Source organism: Stomoxys calcitrans, chromosome 1 (assembly GCF_963082655.1).
Source record: "Stomoxys calcitrans chromosome 1, idStoCalc2.1, whole genome shotgun sequence".
Taxonomy (NCBI): domain Eukaryota; kingdom Metazoa; phylum Arthropoda; class Insecta; order Diptera; family Muscidae; genus Stomoxys; species Stomoxys calcitrans.
In genome coordinates, this window is record NC_081552.1 from 264,527,045 (window position 1) to 264,546,145 (window position 19,101).

The 19,101-nt window shown below is 39.0% G+C and overlaps 2 protein-coding genes across 4 annotated transcripts; one reads left to right on the forward strand and one right to left on the reverse strand.

Annotated features, from left to right (window-relative positions):
* Positions 1-1,882: 1,882 nt before the first annotated feature.
* LOC106092753 (steroid hormone receptor ERR2) lies at positions 1,883-10,110 on the forward strand. Of its 2 annotated transcripts, none has more exons than XM_059360507.1 (3): positions 1,883-2,056; positions 5,179-5,801; positions 8,583-10,110. In XM_059360507.1, the coding sequence occupies exons 2-3, from the start codon at positions 5,229-5,231 to the stop codon at positions 9,624-9,626; spliced, it is 1,617 nt and encodes a 538-aa protein (XP_059216490.1). In that variant the 5' UTR covers positions 1,883-2,056; positions 5,179-5,228; the 3' UTR covers positions 9,627-10,110. The 2 variants fall into 2 exon arrangements, with proteins under 2 accessions (XP_059216490.1, XP_059216491.1); XM_059360508.1 differs by lacking the exon at positions 1,883-2,056 and adding an exon at positions 4,927-4,996.
* A 5,137-nt stretch (positions 10,111-15,247) lies between these two features.
* LOC106092755 (UDP-glucuronic acid decarboxylase 1) lies at positions 15,248-17,363 on the reverse strand. Of its 2 annotated transcripts, none has more exons than XM_013259676.2 (3): positions 17,322-17,363; positions 16,369-17,186; positions 15,248-15,885 (listed from the first exon to the last, which is right to left on the reverse strand). In XM_013259676.2, exons 2-3 carry the CDS (start codon positions 17,161-17,163, stop codon positions 15,343-15,345), a joined length of 1,338 nt encoding a protein of 445 aa, XP_013115130.2. In that variant the 5' UTR covers positions 17,164-17,186; positions 17,322-17,363; the 3' UTR covers positions 15,248-15,342. The 2 variants fall into 2 exon arrangements, with proteins under 2 accessions (XP_013115130.2, XP_013115131.1); XM_013259677.2 differs by lacking the exon at positions 17,322-17,363 and adding an exon at positions 17,245-17,290.
* Positions 17,364-19,101: the final 1,738 nt, after the last annotated feature.

Below are 19,101 nucleotides of genomic sequence, written 5' to 3' on the forward strand. Positions count from 1 at the left end.
GAACAGCTGAGTACAATTTTTGATTTGATTTTGCAGTAAATTGAAATGTCAAAGGCTTGATATCACAGCTGTGATATTTTTCTAAAATCGTAAAAGGATGTTTTGTTTGATCTGATTTTCTACACATATGCAAAAAACAATGTTATAATTATGAAAATTCAAATATATTGGGTTTGCCCAAAAAGTAATTGCGGATTTTTCATATAGTCAGCGTTGACAAATTTTTTCACAGCTTCTGACTCTGTAGTTGCATTCTTTCTTCTGTCAGTTATCAGTTGCTACTTTTAGCTTGCTTGCTGATTAAAGTTCATTCTAAGTATTATTAAAAATGCATTTACTTTCTTTAAAAAAAATCCGCAATTACTTTTTGGGCAACCCAATAAAACACATTTGTAAGAGATAAGTTATAAAACAAAATTTATTTTTAAAACCACTTGACATTTCAATTAACGGCATTTGCCACTCAAGGTAGTTTCGTTGGGGGTAGATTTTTGTTGTTGTGCTAATGACGCTACAGTCCATGTACCATGGAATGAATGTAAAATGAAAACAAGTTGACGTCGTCAATGCCAAGTACTGGCAAAAATTACAAAAATTGTATGTGGGCTGATTCATTTTTCAGTAAATCCTGAGTGTTAGAGCGAAAAATATTTTGCGAATTTTGTAAATTAAAGGATTCATATTTCTTCTGGTTGTTTTTCCCCGCAGACAGAAGGGAAAATGTGGAATATCGGATCAAACGCAACATATTTTTGAGATTTTAGACAAAAATTACAGCTGTGTTATCAAGCCGATGACATTAAGATTTACTGCAGAATCAAAATTAAAACAATTGTACTCAGCTGTTCGCATGTCCTCACCTTATAAGTGTATCCTGTATTTATTCTTTGTTTACGTTTTCTACTTAATGACATTTTCAATCGGCAGATTTGACATCTTTAATGATGTTCATGGAGCCTACCCACTTTATGTTTTCGCAAGTGACCTAACCTTCTATTTGTGAATCCTGGTTTGATTGAATATGTCATCAAATAGGAGAAAACATAAACAAAGAGTGAATGTAAAAAGAGAACAAGTCGACATCCTCAAGGCCAAGTACTTTCAAAAATTAAAAAAAAATTAAGTCGGCTGATCGCTTGGCTTAACCTTATTGAGTGAATCCTGCAAAAAACGAACAACATTCCGTAAAAGTTTTTGTAAAAATTTTTGAGTACGCAAACACTCTTATTGCTGATTGCTGCGTATTACTGCCATATCTTCTAAATTACTTTAAAAGTGTCGGAGAAAACCAAATTTCTTAACAGGAGGTTTAACCAAGATAAGATTATGGTAGGAGCAGTTGCCCAACAACTATCAGTCAAAATTAGTGTCTAGTGCAACTCTGAATTTGTGTGTGTTACTAGTTCGCGCATTTTTTCGTTGGCTGTGTGTTATGGTTTCTAACTATAATACACACACTGTGTACTTCGCGAGTACCTGAGTTAATATGTCTTGTAAATAAATGTTCAGGTCATGGTACAACTAAGAGGTAGTGTCATTAGCACAACAAAAAAAACTACCCCCAAACGAATTTACCTTGTATCTGCCGGAACGTAATTGAGCCAGAACTACTCTCGTTTGCCAGGGGAGGTCAATTTATTCAGGTGCAGTGGGAGGCGGTCGTTCTCCAAGGACTACATTCACCCGGTAGCCAATTACCGCATTTGCAACCGTGTCTGCATTAATGTTGTTTAGACCTGCTTTATATGCCGCGAAAACTTGGTCAGAAATTTGCTGTACGCTCAAATTCGAAAATTCACTAGCAAATGTCACGAACAATCGATTATTCGATTTATTTTATCCACTATAAATCGACTTCCACTATTAAAAAAAAGAAAATAAAAAATAGAGGAAATTTAATGGTGATACTGGCATATTAAAATCTCTTTTTTTAACTTAAACGGTGTATTTTTGCAAATTCAAGTGGAACTTAAAAGAATAAAATGCTATCGATTGTATTCTTATTGGTAAAAATTGAAAATTAATGGTGTTTCTGGAAATTTACCAAATAAAAAAGGTATGCAAGAGTTGGAAATGCAGTTTATGTGCATTTATATTCAGTTTCTGGAGGTTTTTTTTGCATATCCAAATTACTTTTGGTCATTAGAGCAAAAAAGTTAATAATAACTGTTTGGTACGTTTGATGTACATCTATTTCTAGATAAGTATGACCAGAAAATAAAAAAAACTGTGAAAAATGTGCATTGTCTATATTAGATCCTATTGGGGTTGAATCCTAATTGGTTTCCTCAAACCAAATCCTATTTTCAGCAGCAATTATATATTTGCACATCTTTTTTTTTATTAAATGTCTACATCTCCAATTGGCTTGGTTATCTATTGTTTATGTTTGTGTTATCTTTCGCGAATTGTTTATTTAAATTTGTTGTTGTAAATGTTCATTGCAATCTTTTATGTGGCATTTAGTTACAATACTTCTCGATAGGGAAGGAAGCCCTCGCAAGAAATTCTGAGCGCAGATATAATGTCAAGAGGCAAATAGTAACAAGAAAAGTTCATTGTTTTAGTACATCACCAATGTGGAAAGTTCCTCCAATCTAATTTAAAGGCAACCAGAAGCTACATCAGTTTAGTTGGAAACATATTATCATTCCAGCTTCATGTGTGAATGAGAGATGGCTCTTCCGAAAATCAAGTCTACTAATGAATTATTCTTATTATCTGGCAGAATTGCTGTTCCAATCTTGCCAGCAGACCTTTTTCAAGGGTACGTTTGTTTTGTGGTTTAAGTACTCTTAGAGTCATGTGTGGATGATAATGTGCCAATATTAATTGTAATTCGAATGTTCATGTTCTCTTCCGTCGTTTTGGACTATTTCTGTAAGATGTAAGAATTTTGAATATTCCCAAAATCCATCATTCCAATTATGTTGTGGTTTCCTGATGGCTTTTTAGTTTGCACCTTTGACAGAAGATTTTATATTTTAGCTCCTAGCGCGGACCATATTCTAAAATTGTTTAGAGTTGTTATTGTTGTAGTGGTTTATTGTGTTTTATATTTCGTCTGCTTTATTCTGTTGAGTGTCAAGACCCAGGAACTCTGCGACTTTGATGGGGTTCGTCCATATGGATCTGAGTCGAGTGGGTCTGGCCGGGCAGTTAAAGAGGTGACGTGTATCGTGCGGTCCCTGGTTACAATCGGGACATACATTTTGCACGTCGGCATCAATCATTGCTCTGTAGGAGTTGAGGCGGCTACATCTGCCGGAACGTATTGAGCCAGAACTACTCTGGTTTGTCGGGGGAGGTCAATTTCTTCAGGTGCAATGGGCGGAGGTCGTTCTCTAAGGACTACATTGACCCGGTAGCCATTTACCGCATCTGCTACCGTGTCTGCATAAATGTTGTCTAGACCTGCTTGATATGCCGCTTGATTTAGAGGTTCTCTCTTGTAGCGCTGAACCCCACGCTCTAGATCATGTAGATCTACCTTAAGGCTTTTGGGCGGTGGATATCTATCTACAAGATGATGATTTGGATGGTCTCTGCGATAACAGCCCAAAAGGTATTGCTGAGACAGCATGAAGTTATGTCTTCGGACTGGTAGGATCTTTGTCTCCTGATGGAGGTGGTCCACATGAGAACTGAGGAGACAGCCCGTCGCAGTTCGGAGGGCGGCATTCTGACAGATCTGAATATTATTCCAATGCGAGTCACAAAGTTGACGAGACCACACTAGCGCTGCATAACTTACCATAGACCGTCCAATTGCTTTCTATGTGGTCAACAAGGTTTCTTTGCCATGATCGTACAATCATCCGCATAGAGATCGCTCTATGCCGTCTGGAGGGGGGTGGAATGGAGGATAGGTAGAGGTTGAACAGTGCCGGAGATATCACCCTACCTTGGGGAAATCCCTGTTTCACTTTACGATGCTTCGAATTCTTATCCCTAAATTCCACAATTGACTGGCGACCACACGGATAATTCGGGAGCCAGCGTTTCAAGTCTGGCTGGAGGATGTCCTCAAATAATTTGGCATGGCTGACCGCATCGAACGCCTTCGATAGGTCCAGTACCACGAGGACCGTCCTATCACGTGGCCTGGGCTGATTGAAGCCACGGCAAATGTGTGCGGTGATGGCATGCAAAGCTGTTGTTGTGCTATGCAGTCTTCGAAATGCATGTTGATGCTCGGCGAATGAAAATTCTCATACGAGGCTCGGGAGGAGTAATGCCTCAAGCATCTTTGCCACTGGTGAGAGAGGGAGATTGGTCTGTACGACTTCCCCAAACTGGGGTCCTTTCCAGGCTTCAGTAGCGGGATCACTCTGCCCATTTTCCAGACATCGCGAACTATGAAAGTGTTCAAAGACAGGTTGAGGACAGTAGTAAGATACTCAACTGCATGTGAATCCAGATTCTTCAACATCAATGTAGAGATTCCGTCATTTTCTCATAATAAGCTGATTTTCTGAAGTTTCTTCTACTTAAACAAAATTTTTTGGCATCTTAAGAATGTTTTTAAAATTTGGTGGTTTCCTTTTTATGTCTGTCGTTTTATCTTTCCTTATTCCCTACATGTATATTGATAACAGCTTGCACAATAAAACAAATCGGCATAAAACCACATTTGTTGTTAGCCTATACTTCTCTTGACATGTGGTTTTATTTGTTTTACTTCCCATTTTGAGAAGTATTCTCGCTGAATGAATATTTCACACATAAAATGTCGTTGCTTGTCTTTGCATTTGGAAAACTAATCGTTTCTATATGATTAAATGTGGTTCCAGTTGCCCCGCTGTACGCCCCCCGTTCTCTGATTTGTAAGCCAGCAGTTTGTTTTGCTTTGTGCCCATTGCATATGTGTAGCCTTCTCGCTGAAAAGAGAAATTTTTGCCTACATATATGTAGACATTTCTTTGGTGATTGCATTTACAATGGAAATGTGTTAAGTTTGTTGTGTGGCGCGCGGAGGGCAGCATGTCCATGAGCGGTATTGGTGCACTGAATTTAATTGAGAATGCAAAAAAAAATAAATAAATTCTAAAAAAAATCAAAATAAGAGACTGTAATCAAATGCAAAGATATTAGACATTGCACCGCCTAATGCATGCATGTGATGGTGTACTTTTTGACATTAAACCAAAGTTTTAAAAGGCTGATTTTCTTTTGCAGGCAGATGAATATCCAAAAGGAAATCTAAATTGCAGAGGCTGAGGGGAACAATGGCAGACAGCATGAGTGTCCTCAATATAAAACAGGAGATTCAAGAAACCAACTCCAATACAAATAACATCGGTTGCTACAGCCCCACCACTACGACTACGCCGGTAGCAAGTAATGGCAGTACAAATAACAGACGAAATAGTGGTGCATCCAGCACCAATGGCAACGGCATGAAATCCTCACCATCCGTTTCACCTGAACGTCAGATGTGCAGTTCCACTACTACATTGAGTCTCAACAGCAATGGATCCTATACGGCCACCGATAATGAAGGCAATGCATCTAATGCCGGTTCTGGATCGGCAGGAAACAGTGCTCAATCGGCGGCATCATCTGGTAATTCGATACGTGATGAACTGAGACGTTTGTGTCTGGTTTGTGGCGATGTTGCTTCAGGTTTCCACTACGGTGTGGCCAGCTGTGAGGCGTGTAAGGCATTTTTCAAACGTACCATCCAAGGCAACATTGAGTACACTTGTCCCGCCAACAATGAGTGTGAGATCAACAAGAGGAGGCGTAAAGCATGCCAGGCATGTCGATTTCAGAAGTGTCTTCTCATGGGAATGTTGAAGGTAATCATTTAGCAACTATTTAAGTATTTCCATTTGAAATCGATCCCCAAAATTGTTGCCATGCAACCTAAAGATAAAATGTCAAAAACGAGACACCGACTGTAGTGTGTATGTAAATGGAATTTTTGTAGTCTGATAGCATTTTAAAGCTGGCAAAATGTTTGGTCATCTGATAAGTGTAATTGGATTTAATTGCCATTAGAAAAGTTTTTATAGATAAGACTTGTCATTAACCTTCTCTCTTAGTATACGTTAAATAGATAGATCTTCCAATTAGATAGTGTGAGAAACGTTTTATTAGCCATATAATTGAGACTGATGTTGTTGTTGCCGTTTATTGCATTTTGTGATACAGAAAATCATCATGAAAAGCGCACTGAGGAAACTCTGGACTTGAACAACTTATGAAGGCGACAGTAACTCGCCTTGAGGAATTCCACTTTATGCACCCAGGGCGCAGCTCTGCTGAGCTGTGCTTTTTATGATAATGGTGAACACCAAACAGGTCAGAGCTCAAAGTTGCAATCAGTGTGGTGCTCATAGTTATCAAGTGTCTTTTGTTTAAAATACGATCTTTCAGACACAGTTCTGTGGCATAGGTTAGGTGCAGGTATTAATACGCCCCATGTCACTATGGACATACACCCAAGTCAGTAATCGGATAGTTGTGCGCTCTAAATATAAAAAAGTAACCTCTAAAAAGAAAATCTAAGTTAGGAATTCCGTGCTACTTGTCTCGTATAGTGGTCCCACCATAGCTCTGGTATCTGTTAGACGCGAAAGCCGGACAATGACAAAGAAAATACTCAAATGTCTTCTCCATCATCTTCCCCGCATGCCCTACTCATGCTATCTCTTGCCGCACCGATTTTACATAAGTGAGCTCATAGTCCTATGTGTCCCGTCATTATACCAATAGCTATACTGACCTCCTTACTTCCTTTCAGTAATAGCCTCGTTTTCTCACGATCTGGATCGCCCATAGGATTTTCGCCGTCCTACCCACCGTTTCTGTGGCATAACAATTACCACAATCGAAATCGAGGAAAGGAATCTCCAAAACTTGAAACTCAAAATTTGCACGGGCTGTAGAGCGATTATTCTAGACATTGAATTGAGGGACGGTTAGGTCGAAATGCTTAGTCATATGTTTTAAATCCCTGAATACATGGAGTCGAAATTGCATAACTGTTGTTCTTGTTGTAGCAGTGGGGGCGCCGCGGTAGCCGAGTTGGTAGCGTGCGTTGATTACCAGTGCAGGGGTCGTGGGTTCGATTCCCGCCAGAAGCCTTGGTCTGTCGCTACTGTGGTATCACAATGGACCTAAAATTGACTAAGGGAGTCTGTAAAGGACTGCCACTCTTACCTAACCTAATGTAACCTAACAGTGTGAAGTACACTTAGGCGACAGCCCTTATCAACAAAGAACTCAATCGGGGCAATCCGTTATGTACAACCAGCTGCCAAGGGGCTGACCACATAACTGTTGCTGTTGTAGCCACATTTTCATGTGAAGGTGGCTATCCTCGTGAAAGTTCTGTAGATGAACAAGCTCGTTCCGGTCCAAAGGACCGATCACCGCGGGAACAGGGTGGTCATTTAAAACCGCCAATAACTCGCCCTGTCATATCTAGCAACATAAGCCCACAGTATTTGTGCAAGAGCCGGTGCCACCCGGCCTCTCACTGAGATCCACTGATATGAATAGATCTCAAAAAGACTTCACTTACACCCACATAAAGTGTAAATAGAGGGCTATTACATTGTCGGCAGTCCCGGCACGAGATTGCTTTGAGCACCACACTGGCTGGAACATTGGAGTCCGATCTGTGTGGTGTTCATTGCTGTCACGCAAAGCTTAGCTGCGAGCTACACGTTGCGGATAGTGGAATGCTCCATACGGAGTAGCTGGAATGGCAGCCGCGGACAATCAGCGGTATCGATCGGAGAGTATCAGTGAGAGGCAGGTGGTACCGGCTCTTGCAAAAATACGGAGCGCCTATGATGTCCGATATGACAAGGCATGTTATTGGCGCCTTTAAATAACCAATAGCTACTCTGTTCCCGTGGCGATCGGATCGCCACCTCCGCTTGAAAACGTGGCTAAAACAACAACAACATTGACAGCGGTAACAATCGTCGACGTGTACGTGGAAAAAACGTAAATTCACATACGCCATTCACATAAACGAAATGAGCAATATTGGTTGGGGGATCAAGGTGGGAATTCATACATAATTGTTGGATAAGGAAAACTTGGCCTTTAAGGGTAATTGTCCCACATACTTACTACTGTACAGGATGTCTTGATGAGAAAAAAAAGAATCTAACACATGAATCTGAATTTCTTCGAACAAAGCCATCCCCCATGAGATATACGATTCTTCTCTATTCTGTTAGTCCTTGAAAATGCAGCTTTAGGAGTCTCCTTAATTACAACCTCGACAGAAAACACGAAAAAATTATCCGTAATTGCAAGCCAATGCTTCTCCTAGGATGCAAATACAAAATGTACTTTGTTGCTCGATGTATAAACAAGAGAAGACACATGTTTCTTCTATTCTTTCATCTCCCTAACTAGGGTATTCGATGAACAAAACCCACCCTTTTAAGCTCATATATCCTATTAAGGGTAAAAGTGACACCATTGCAGTTAGGGCCATTGGTGAGTATATGTATCAGGAAAGTAGATTTTTTTTTTTTAATTTTCTCTATTGAAGCCCGTACTTTGTGTTATCGTTGAGATGTCTCATATCCTTTCATATCTTGCCTTCATTTCAGGAGGGTGTGCGATTGGATCGTGTACGTGGTGGTAGACAAAAGTACCGTCGCAATCCAGTTTCGAATTCATATCAGACCATGCAATTACTCTACCAATCCAGTATCACATCTTTGGGTGATGTTAAAATACTCGATGCCCTTAGTAATTATGAGCCTGACATACTTTCGGTGCAATCGTCAACATTACAATCCAATCAAATGAACAGTGCCAATTCGACATCATCTCTGATTGACGAGGAGTCAGCAAATGCCTCAACACCTTCAACTACATCGTCGGTGACGAATATAAAGTGTGAGAACAGTAACATTGTCGCAAATCCTGATGCCGCCGAGGCTACGCCACCGTCAACGCCCACCTCTTCTACGCCCGGAGGGGCAACACCCACCTCAGCCAGCACTACATGCATTTTCCAAATGAATTCGTTGACCAACAATAATTCGGACGCCCATGATATTTTGTGTGTTCTAAGCGACCTCTACGACAAGGAATTGGTCTATGTGATTGGCTGGGCCAAGCAGATTCCAGGTTTTACCGATTTACCTTTGAACGACCAAATGAAGTTGTTGCAAGTCTCATGGGCCGAAATTCTGACGCTACAATTGATATTTCGCTCACTGCCGTTTAATGGCAAACTCTGTTTTGCCACAGATGTTTGGATGGATGAACTATTGGCCAAGGAGTGTGGCTACACTGAATTCTATTATCATTGTGTACAGGTTGCTCAAAGGCTGGAACGTGTATCACCACGGCGAGAAGAATACTATTTGCTAAAAGCCTTACTTTTAGCCAATTGTGATATTCTTTTGGACGATCAGAGTTCTCTGCGGGCTTTTCGTGATTCCATATTGAATTCGCTCAATGACGTTGTCTACCTTTTGCGTCACAGCTCAGCGGTATCGCATCAGCAACAACTGCTGCTCTTACTGCCCTCCTTGAGACAGGCCGATAACATTTTGCGACGCTTTTGGCGTAACGTGAATACCGAAGGCTTGGTAACCCTTAAGAAGCTTTTCATGGAAATGCTGGAGACTGTGGCGCGGTGAGGTTCAAAGGATAACTGCAACATCACAGCATTTGTTTCTTTACACTAATTTAGGATTAAATGTAACCGGAGTTCAGTTTGTGTTCATGTCTACACACAACACAATGTTCCCCCATTTCGAAGGGAGGCTTACTTATTTAGTTTTATTTTTTTATTAGTCATTGTATGGCAGTGGTTAGATTACCTCGTTCAAGCATCGTGTATAGAATTTTTATTTTTGATTTGTTTTTGTTATTACCTTAAGATTTGTTTTCTCTAATATTAAACCCCAAAGATTTTTAGTAATAATCGCAGAAACAAAAACCCCAAAAGTCGCCATTTTGTCCAAAAACCCAGGGCGGCTCAGCACAAGTTCTAAGCTAAGACTTTGAAATTAAGTGAATTTTCTATACATATATTATGTATAAAAAAATCAACATTGTAAATATTAACAAATACAATTAAGAAATTAAATATTACCAAATACGATATATTGAATTGGGAAAATATGAAAGAAGTTTGTTTTTGGATTGTGTAACCAAATTGGGTCCTCTTATTTAATATGAACACTCCATTAAGAAACTGAGTTGCGACTGCAATTTGTGCTGTGTGATTCAAGTTAGAGTTTAATGGCAAGGGACTTAGATTTTGTGGTCGAATTATAACTGTTTATCTTTGTCTGGGGTCACCATCTGTTTTTTGACGTGGTCAACAAGGTTTCTTTATCAGCACCTCAAGTGCTGCCTAAGAGGAAACAATGTGGGACCCAAATTAAAGTAATCTGTAATTAGAGTGTAAGACGATGGCGGCGAAGAGGAGAACCAATCCCCGATGATGGTATAGAATGATTACCTCCTTGTCAAAATGAGGTTCAAGTAGCAGTGACCGACTGAAGGACCACAACAGCAGGAGCCGATGGGTTGCCAGCTGAACTATTTAAGACCGTAGGCGACTAACTAGAGCGTTCTAACTAGAAGAACGCATACACGATAATGGGAAACTCTGCATTCTATGTTGCCTAAACAAGAAAGGCGACAAGATAGAATGTGCCAACTACAGAGGAATAAGCCTCTTCCCCCCAACGCATACAAGATATTCTCGAGCGTACTGTATAAAAGATTAAAATCTAAAGTCAATTAGATAATTCGGGTCTATCAATGCGGTTTTAGACCAGATAAATCCTTAATAGACCAAATATTCACACTGCACCAAATCCTGGAAAAGACCCAAGAAGGGTCTTCGTTGACTACAAACCCACTTTCGACAGCCCTAAACTTCCATAGGTATTTCGAGCCATGCTGAATTTGGTACCCTTGCAAAATTAATAAGACTGCTGGACGACACTTGCTAAACCACGTTCTTCGCTAAGAATAGGAATATCGTGTGATCTCTTTAATATTCAGCAGGAAAAGATTATACCAGATGCAGATGTGAATAAGTATGACACACTACTCACAAGAGAACACATGCTACTCGCCTATGCCGACGTAATTGATATCATGGGTCGGCAGCTTTGAAAAAATCGAAAGAGGATCAGTGAAAGTGGGTCTGGCAGTAAATAACCGAGTAGATAATGGAGAAAGTTGGGAACCACAAATTTGAGACAGCCAGCAACTTTATCTACAACGGCACGATCGTAACTGAAACCAATAACGCCAGTTTGGAAATAAAGCGAAAAATAACACTGGCAAACAGATGCTACTTTGGATTAAGCAAGCAGTTTAGAAACAAGCCAACCTCTCGACAGACGAAAATTACACTATACAAGGCAATGATACTACTTGCGTTATTATATGTTTTCGAGGGATGGGTACTTGTGAACCCCAACGAAGCAGTGCTTAGACTTTTTGAGAGAGATTTCGTATATACGTATGAACGGTTGCGTTGGCTACGTCATGTTGTCAGAGTGAATGAAGAAGCTCCAGCGAAAAGTCTTTTTTAAAGACAAGCACTGTGGTACACGCAAACAGGGACGACAGAAAATCAAGTGGTTAAAGACATCTCGAAATTAGGTGCCAGAGATTGGAGTAGGAGCGCAGAAGATCGACGCGTTTGGAAATCTATTCTAAGTTCGCCTAATGAGACGAATGTTCTATCAAAGCCAATTAATAAAAGATTTAGTAAAAATCTAATTTAGTTGAAATACAAGCTGGACAAAATATTTGAAACAACAAAAATTTTTGACAACATATTTATAGAAATCTAATTGAGACTTAAATCTCCAGAACATAATGACCTTATTCACTAAACTTTATGAAGCCTTAAAAAAGGTTTATTTGACAGTTCGTTAAAGGAAATCTGTCAAATAAACCTATTCTTAATATTAATACATAAGCCTTCTTAATAGTAATACATAAGCCTTCTCGGCCAAAAAAGCCGTATTCCAACGATAGATACTCCTAAATAAACATTAAAAAATTAACAACTTCACAGTTACAAAAACATGTAAGATTCTTATGCTGAGTTTATATGGCACATCTGATGTATGGCCATTGTAATAGTATTGGTGAAAACAAAGGTTTATTCGTCACATGTACACGTAACCATCAGTCATGGTTTCTCAGCCATTACTGATGGTTATGTGTACATGTGACGCATACACCCTTATTTTCACTAATACTATTACAATGACCACGCATCATGATGTGCCATGTAAAGTCCCTATACAGTTATAAAAATGGAAGAAAAGTGGAGAAAATTAAATAATATCAAAGAAAAGAAAAAAATCGATGTATTGTTTTTAACAAAAGCTGTAATTATCACGTACACACGATGAGTACCAAGATATATTCATTTACAGGTAGTAGCAGTTGCCCAGCAACAGAATATTGAATTCACTATCTGTCGAAATAAGTGATTAGTGCAACTTTGATTTTGAATAAGTTATTATTGTAGTTTGCGCCATTTTTCGTTGTTTGTGTGTGTATAGCTCTTAACTATAATACACACACATAAACAAAACTCGTTGAGAGATGGTGCACTTGGCGAGAAAAATTGTACTCAGTTGTTTACGGTGCACTAACTGGTACTTATGTCATGATGAGTACGAACATGATGTTCCGTATAAACTGCCTATTAAAATATTGTGCCGTTATGATTTTACAACAAAAACAATTTTAATGTGTCATTTTAATTTTGACACGTAAATTCTGTAACAGCGAGGGCACTTATATTATTTTCACCAGACACAAGTAGCCCAAACAAATTAGGCAACCACTACAAAAAAATATGTAAGTTATCATAATAAAAAGTTTTATATTTGGAAGTAGAGTACGAATTCGGATGTTTAAAAGTAGGGCTTAGCACGTTAAGCAAACCGCCAAAGCGATATATTGACCGACCGGTACAATATTGGACTCAAATTTAAGGTCTTTGGAAGTACAGTGCGAGGCTTATTTTAAAATGTGGGTCATCGATAAACCTATATTGGTCATCCGAGACAATATGGGTTGGAAATAAAAGGCGTTTGGAAGTAAAGTACGAAGGGACAACCAAAGAAACTCCCCAAGACGGAAATATGGGTCGGTTGGTAAAAAGGGTTTTAAATTAAACGACTTTGGAAGAAGATTACACTCAACTAAATTGTTATTCAAAATAGCAAGGTTTTGCCTGCTGAAAATGGGAAAGCAGACATTACTGCTGCATCAGCAAACATAGGGCTGCTCAATCCTATGGCAGCCGGTTTTACGTACCGGATTGACCCGATGGAATCCTTCATCGGCAAGGGCTGTCGCCTCGGTGTACAACACACTGCAACAACAACAACATAGAGCTGCTGTATTAGCAAACATTTCGGTCATATAAATCAGTAAAACAAATCTACTGCCTTAAGTACAAAAATCTGCTGAAAAAATGTTATGCTATTTTTTTCTTTGTCTGTTACTGGTTTTCATTTCATTTAATTAATATAATAAAGAAGCCAAAAAGGTCCATTATTAAATGTTACAAACATCATACAATATATAATAACGGCAAGTTAAATTAAAAATTAAAAATCGAATTGTAAACAAAAAAGGCTCCCACGCCAGGTTACTCAGAAAAGTAATAGCATAACAAATCCCTTGCCAGCATGCAATATTTGAATTAATGCATCAGTAAAATGTATAAAACCAAACGTTAAATTTAAGTTTTCTTGTCGTTAATATAGGGCGCCAAGGTAGCCGAGTTGGTAGCGTGCTTGGATTACCAGTGCAGGGGTCTTGGGTTCGATTCACAATGGACTTAAAATTGTCTAAGTGAGTCTGTAAAGGACTGTCACTTTAAGCTAACCTAACCTATCTCCAATATAGGATCAGTAAGCTTAATTTTAAAAGCAAGTAAAAGATTTCGTAATTCAAAAGGCAATGTATTTCAAATCCTTGCAACCCAAACTACAAAACGTTGTTCTGCAACACTTGCAGTTATCCGGAGTAATCATATTTGTGGATTTCTATTTGACCTTGAACATGGTTGTTGGAAGAGATGATTTTAATTTGTGGAATATTACTGTAAATAAGCTAGCTAATTAATTCATTATACTTATTGCTCAAATATTGTGCATATGACTGGCATGGCCTTTTGTATCAAAATTTAAAGAAAAAAAGATTATGGAATGTATGCTTTCAGCGGTGATTACAAGCATCCACTGAGACATACATTTACATTTGTATTTTATTTTTCCTCTAACATCCCCTTTATAACTAAGCAGCAGTCATTTTCAGCAAAAACTGATTTTTCAGCAGTCATCCTGCTGCTCTGTAGTTGCAGAATTATTGCTGTAATAGCAGAACTAATGCCATAAAAGCAGCGAAATTAACTACTAATATTAGCAGACAGTTGTTGTTGTACACTAAAGCTGCAGCCCTTGCCGATGAAAGAATCCATCGGGTCAATCGTACGGGTACGTACAACCGGCTGCCATGGGATTGTTTAGCAGGCAGTGTTTGATATTTTCAGCAATCTTTTTTATATGAGTGTACGGATTTGATATGTTTGGGACGAAGGGAGCGGAGTGCCCCGGTTTTGGTCACTTCAGTCCGCGCCAAATCCCCTATCATAAGCTCTATTAAAGCAAATAAAGTAATTAAAAACCCGTTAAGTTCGTCCGGGCCGAAACCCGATATGAAATGCAAGAATTTATGAAAATGTTGCAGGTATCGAAAAGAAGTTAATAAAAACAACCCCTTATTAAACCGCGCGCCCTGAATCACTTAGTTTGGGTTGGTTTTAAGTGGCAGTCTGCCAACAGACTCACGTCCAGACGTTTTCGTCCATTGTGATGCCACAGGAATCACTTACAAGTGCTAAAAAGTCAACCGAAGTGTCTTCATTGGATTTGTTCATTAATTTTATTTCGATTACATTCGTGTGTTTTTTTGTTCTTTCACTTAAAGTTAATCTTATACAAAAATATATTCCATAATGGCTTTAAACAAAGCAAATTATCTTATAATACAGCTAAAAAAATGTAAACAAAAAAACGAAAACCTAGTAAAGAGTGAGATGGTGTAAAATCGTATAACTAACATTTGCACAAAGTTGGTTTTCTTTGTGGGCGTAAAAAAATTTTAAAACTAAAGGGAGGAGCTCTACTACAAATTACATCTATAACAGCTATATTTGCGGTGTACTTCTTGTTGTTGTTATTTACATTACAGACTAGATTCAAAGATTTTGATGTGTTTTTAATCTATGGGAGACCTAAGGAAACATTCTAAACTAAGTACTCCCTCATTTCCGAATGGTTCATCTATTGAGCATTAGCCATTGCCGGGATCGAACTGAAATCGCTGCGGACTTCTTTGCAGGTCATGCGAGTCGAAATATTTCTTTGAATTGGCGGCAAAACGATCGGATCTCTCCAGTTCTTTGCGAAAGTAATCAATGGTTTTGAGGAGACCCATCTTCAGGGGTACCTTTGGTTCCCAGTTGAGATATTTCTTTGCCCGACTAATGTCGGGCTTTCTTCTTTGGGGATCATCTTCCATGGCATCGGTGCGCCCCACTTTGCTACTGCCCCCAACCAGCTCCTTGATCATAAATGCAAATTCTTCGATGGTATGTTCGACAGGATTGCCCAGATTAACCGGCTGTGTGTAATTGGATTCCATGAGTGCCATAAGACCATCTACCAGATCATCTACATATTGAAAGGAACGCGTCTGCTTGCCATTGCCATAAACTGTTATAGTTTCATTTCTAAGTGCTTGTAGTATGAAATTTGAGACGACGCGACCATCGTTCATGTGCATGCGTGGACCATAAGTATTAAATATTCTAGCCACTCGAACTTGCACTTTTTCCTGAAACAGTACAAATAGGGTTTGAATTATTTGATATTGAAAGCTGTAGATAAAAATAAAATTGACAATACTATAGAAAACAATCCCATGGCAGCCGGATTGCCCGATGGAGTCTTTTATCGGCAAGGGCTGCCGCTTGAGTGTACAACACACTGCTACAACAACAACAACAACAACAAAAGAATCTTAATTTCAAGTGTTTTGCCAGTGCATTTGGTTTTTGTCTGTCACAGAACTGAGATAGTCAAAAATTTTTATCTCTTATGAATGGGGGGAGAGGGAGTGCTTATCAATTCATTTTTATATTTAGATGATTTGGTGGCAGTATATTGAACGATAATGGCCAATTTAGCAAATTAATGAGATATTCAATCAACAGACGGCCGGAAGATCTTTGTTGGAAAAATCATTAATTCAATTAGAAGTATTGATATTTCCCGGGGATTTAAAATTGACGTGTCAATTCATGTTGAAAAAACTCACCTGCTTAGCATAGGCATAACTCAAAGTTTCCGAAACTCGTTTGCCTTCATCATAGCAAGCACGCGGTCCTATTGGATTTACATGTCCCCAATATGACTCTGGCTGTGGATGCACTGTGGGATCTCCATAAACCTCCGATGTGCTGGCAATTAATACCTTGGCCATTACACGCTTGGCCAAGCCCAAGACATTAATCGTACCCATGGTATTGGTCTTTATTGTCTTTACAGGATTCAACATATAGTGCGGTGGGGAAGCGGGCGAGGCTAAATGATAAATTTCATCAACCTCAATGAACAGAGGATTCACAATATCATGATGTATCAACTCGAAATTTTCATGACCCAACCAGTGGGCCACATTACGCTTGCGTCCCGTGAAAAAATTATCGACCACAATAATTTCATGGCCGTCCAGCATCAAATTATCAACCAAATGGGAGCCCACAAAACCGGCTCCGCCAGTTATAAGGATACGTTTGCGATTCTTGTAGTTTAGGTATTTCACTTTCGGATATTTGCGTGGTGTATTTGACTGCAGGGCACGCAGATCATCCTGCAGGCGTGCCAATTCCTCTTTGGTCTTTTGTAATTCCAACTGTTGCTCCTCAATTAGTTTTTGCTGTTGTTCATAAATGGCTATCAATTCATGTTGGCTCTGTGGTGCCGCAGAGAGACTTTCCTTGTTGTCGGAGATGTCAAGTATCTTTACTAGGACTATGAGAAAAACACCAATGGTTCCGGTTGCAATGGCAACCTGTTTCCAGCGTTTCTTTGTTATGGTGATTGTCCACATTACAGATCGTATGCCTACATCTGCTGCAAAAACGAAACGAAATAACTTTGAGTTATTCTAACTTTCTGGAGAGATATTAACTAATACGTGGAAACGTGTCTCTATCGTTTATGCTAATGTAATATTCGTATTTGTTGATTGGTGAGGAACAAGTTTACCCTTCCGTATTTTTTGATTTTGAAAACAACAAACAGCTGTTACAATTATGGTTGCCAAGTATCGTTTTTGTGTCAAACTGCAACAAGTACGACCTATGGCAAAACGCGTAGCCATTGAATGGTTACATGGGGCTCGTCACACGATGAAATTTTAATTTCAACAATAAGCTATTCACTAGTTAGTTCGCACGAAAATTGTCTATAAATAGATGGCGACATATGTTGCATCCTATGCAAAATTATGATTTTCTTTTGTATCATGCAAATAATTGGCAAACAAGGCATACGTTGAACATATTTTTAATTGTACGAATTAAATTGTTATTTAATTGTATAAATTGTGCATTGATAAATATTATATTGGGTTTCAATCTCACTCATATATATTGCAAAAATCTGTCTTAATACGTCCAAACCTGGGCGGCTGTTAACAGCAGTTCGCGTGAGACCACCTTTATAAATTCGCCTTGACTTGACAAATGGTCCATATCGGTTCAGATTTAGATATAGCTCCCATATTAACCGATCTCTCGATTAGCTGCAATTCTTCCTGAAAGCCGCAATTCTTGTCCGATTTGGCTGAAATTTTGCATGTAATGTTCTGTTTTGACTTTCAACAACTGTGCCAAATACGGTTCAAATCGGTCTATGTCCGATTTGGCTGAGATTTTGTATGCGGCGTTCTGTTACCACTTCCAACCACTGTGCCAAATACGGTTCAAATAGGTCTATAACCTGATACACCTCCGATATAAACCGATCTCCCGATTAGACTTCTTGAGCCCCTGAAAGCCGTAATTTTTGTCCGATTTGGCTGAAATTTTGTATGCGGTGTTCTGTGACTTCCAACAACTGTGCCAAATACGGTCCGAATCAACCTTTAACCTGATATAGCGCCCATGTAAACCGGTCTCTCGATCATCCTTGTTCCGTTCCTAGAAGCTTTAGTATTTGCAGGTTCGCCAGAAGTTGGATATGTAGAATAAAATTATGCCCTTTAACTAAACTTGTTCTCACTTCACTTTTGCACTTAACTCATGTCTGAAACCAAGTCCCTATTTTGCTACTATTCGTTAAGAGTACCGTTAGAATCAGCCGATCCTAATGCAAATCTGCAAACAAATGTTACAAAAGCAGCTCGGAAGTTAAACAATTTTTAACTTTGACGACTAAAAACACTACTTGAAGTGGGGCAACACAAAATGACGCTCGCTTTCAAGCAGATAGAGCACCGTAAACAGCTGAGTACAATTTTTTTTCTCGCCAAGTGCACTATCTGTCAACGAGTTTTGGTTGTGAGTGTGTATTATATTTAAGAACCATAACACACACAAACAACGAAAAATGTCGCGAACTCGTTATGTACACAAAATCAGAGTTGCACTAATCACTGATTTTGACAAATAGTGCACTCAATATTTTGTTGTTGGGCAACTGCCACTACCTGTAAATGAATATATCTTGCTTTGAAGCGATGCTTTTGTGCAATTTGTGCGCAGAGTTGCATTTTGCAACGCAACGTTCAAAAACAAAGCTCAACGCGCTCAATCTGTTTTAGCCTCAAGGTTTGAGCGAAGAATCTAGCAAATGAGGTTGGATTTATCAGGTCTAAGGCCGCTTTGATAGGGCCCGATTATATCTGCTGTGTTTTATTTACCAATCTAGCGGATTCGCTAGCTTATTGATTAAAAAACGTTCTTCCCGCTAAATGCTTTATGTTACTTTAACGTTGACAGCCCTGATACCATATTTGCAATAATTAAATATCAACAAAAGAAAC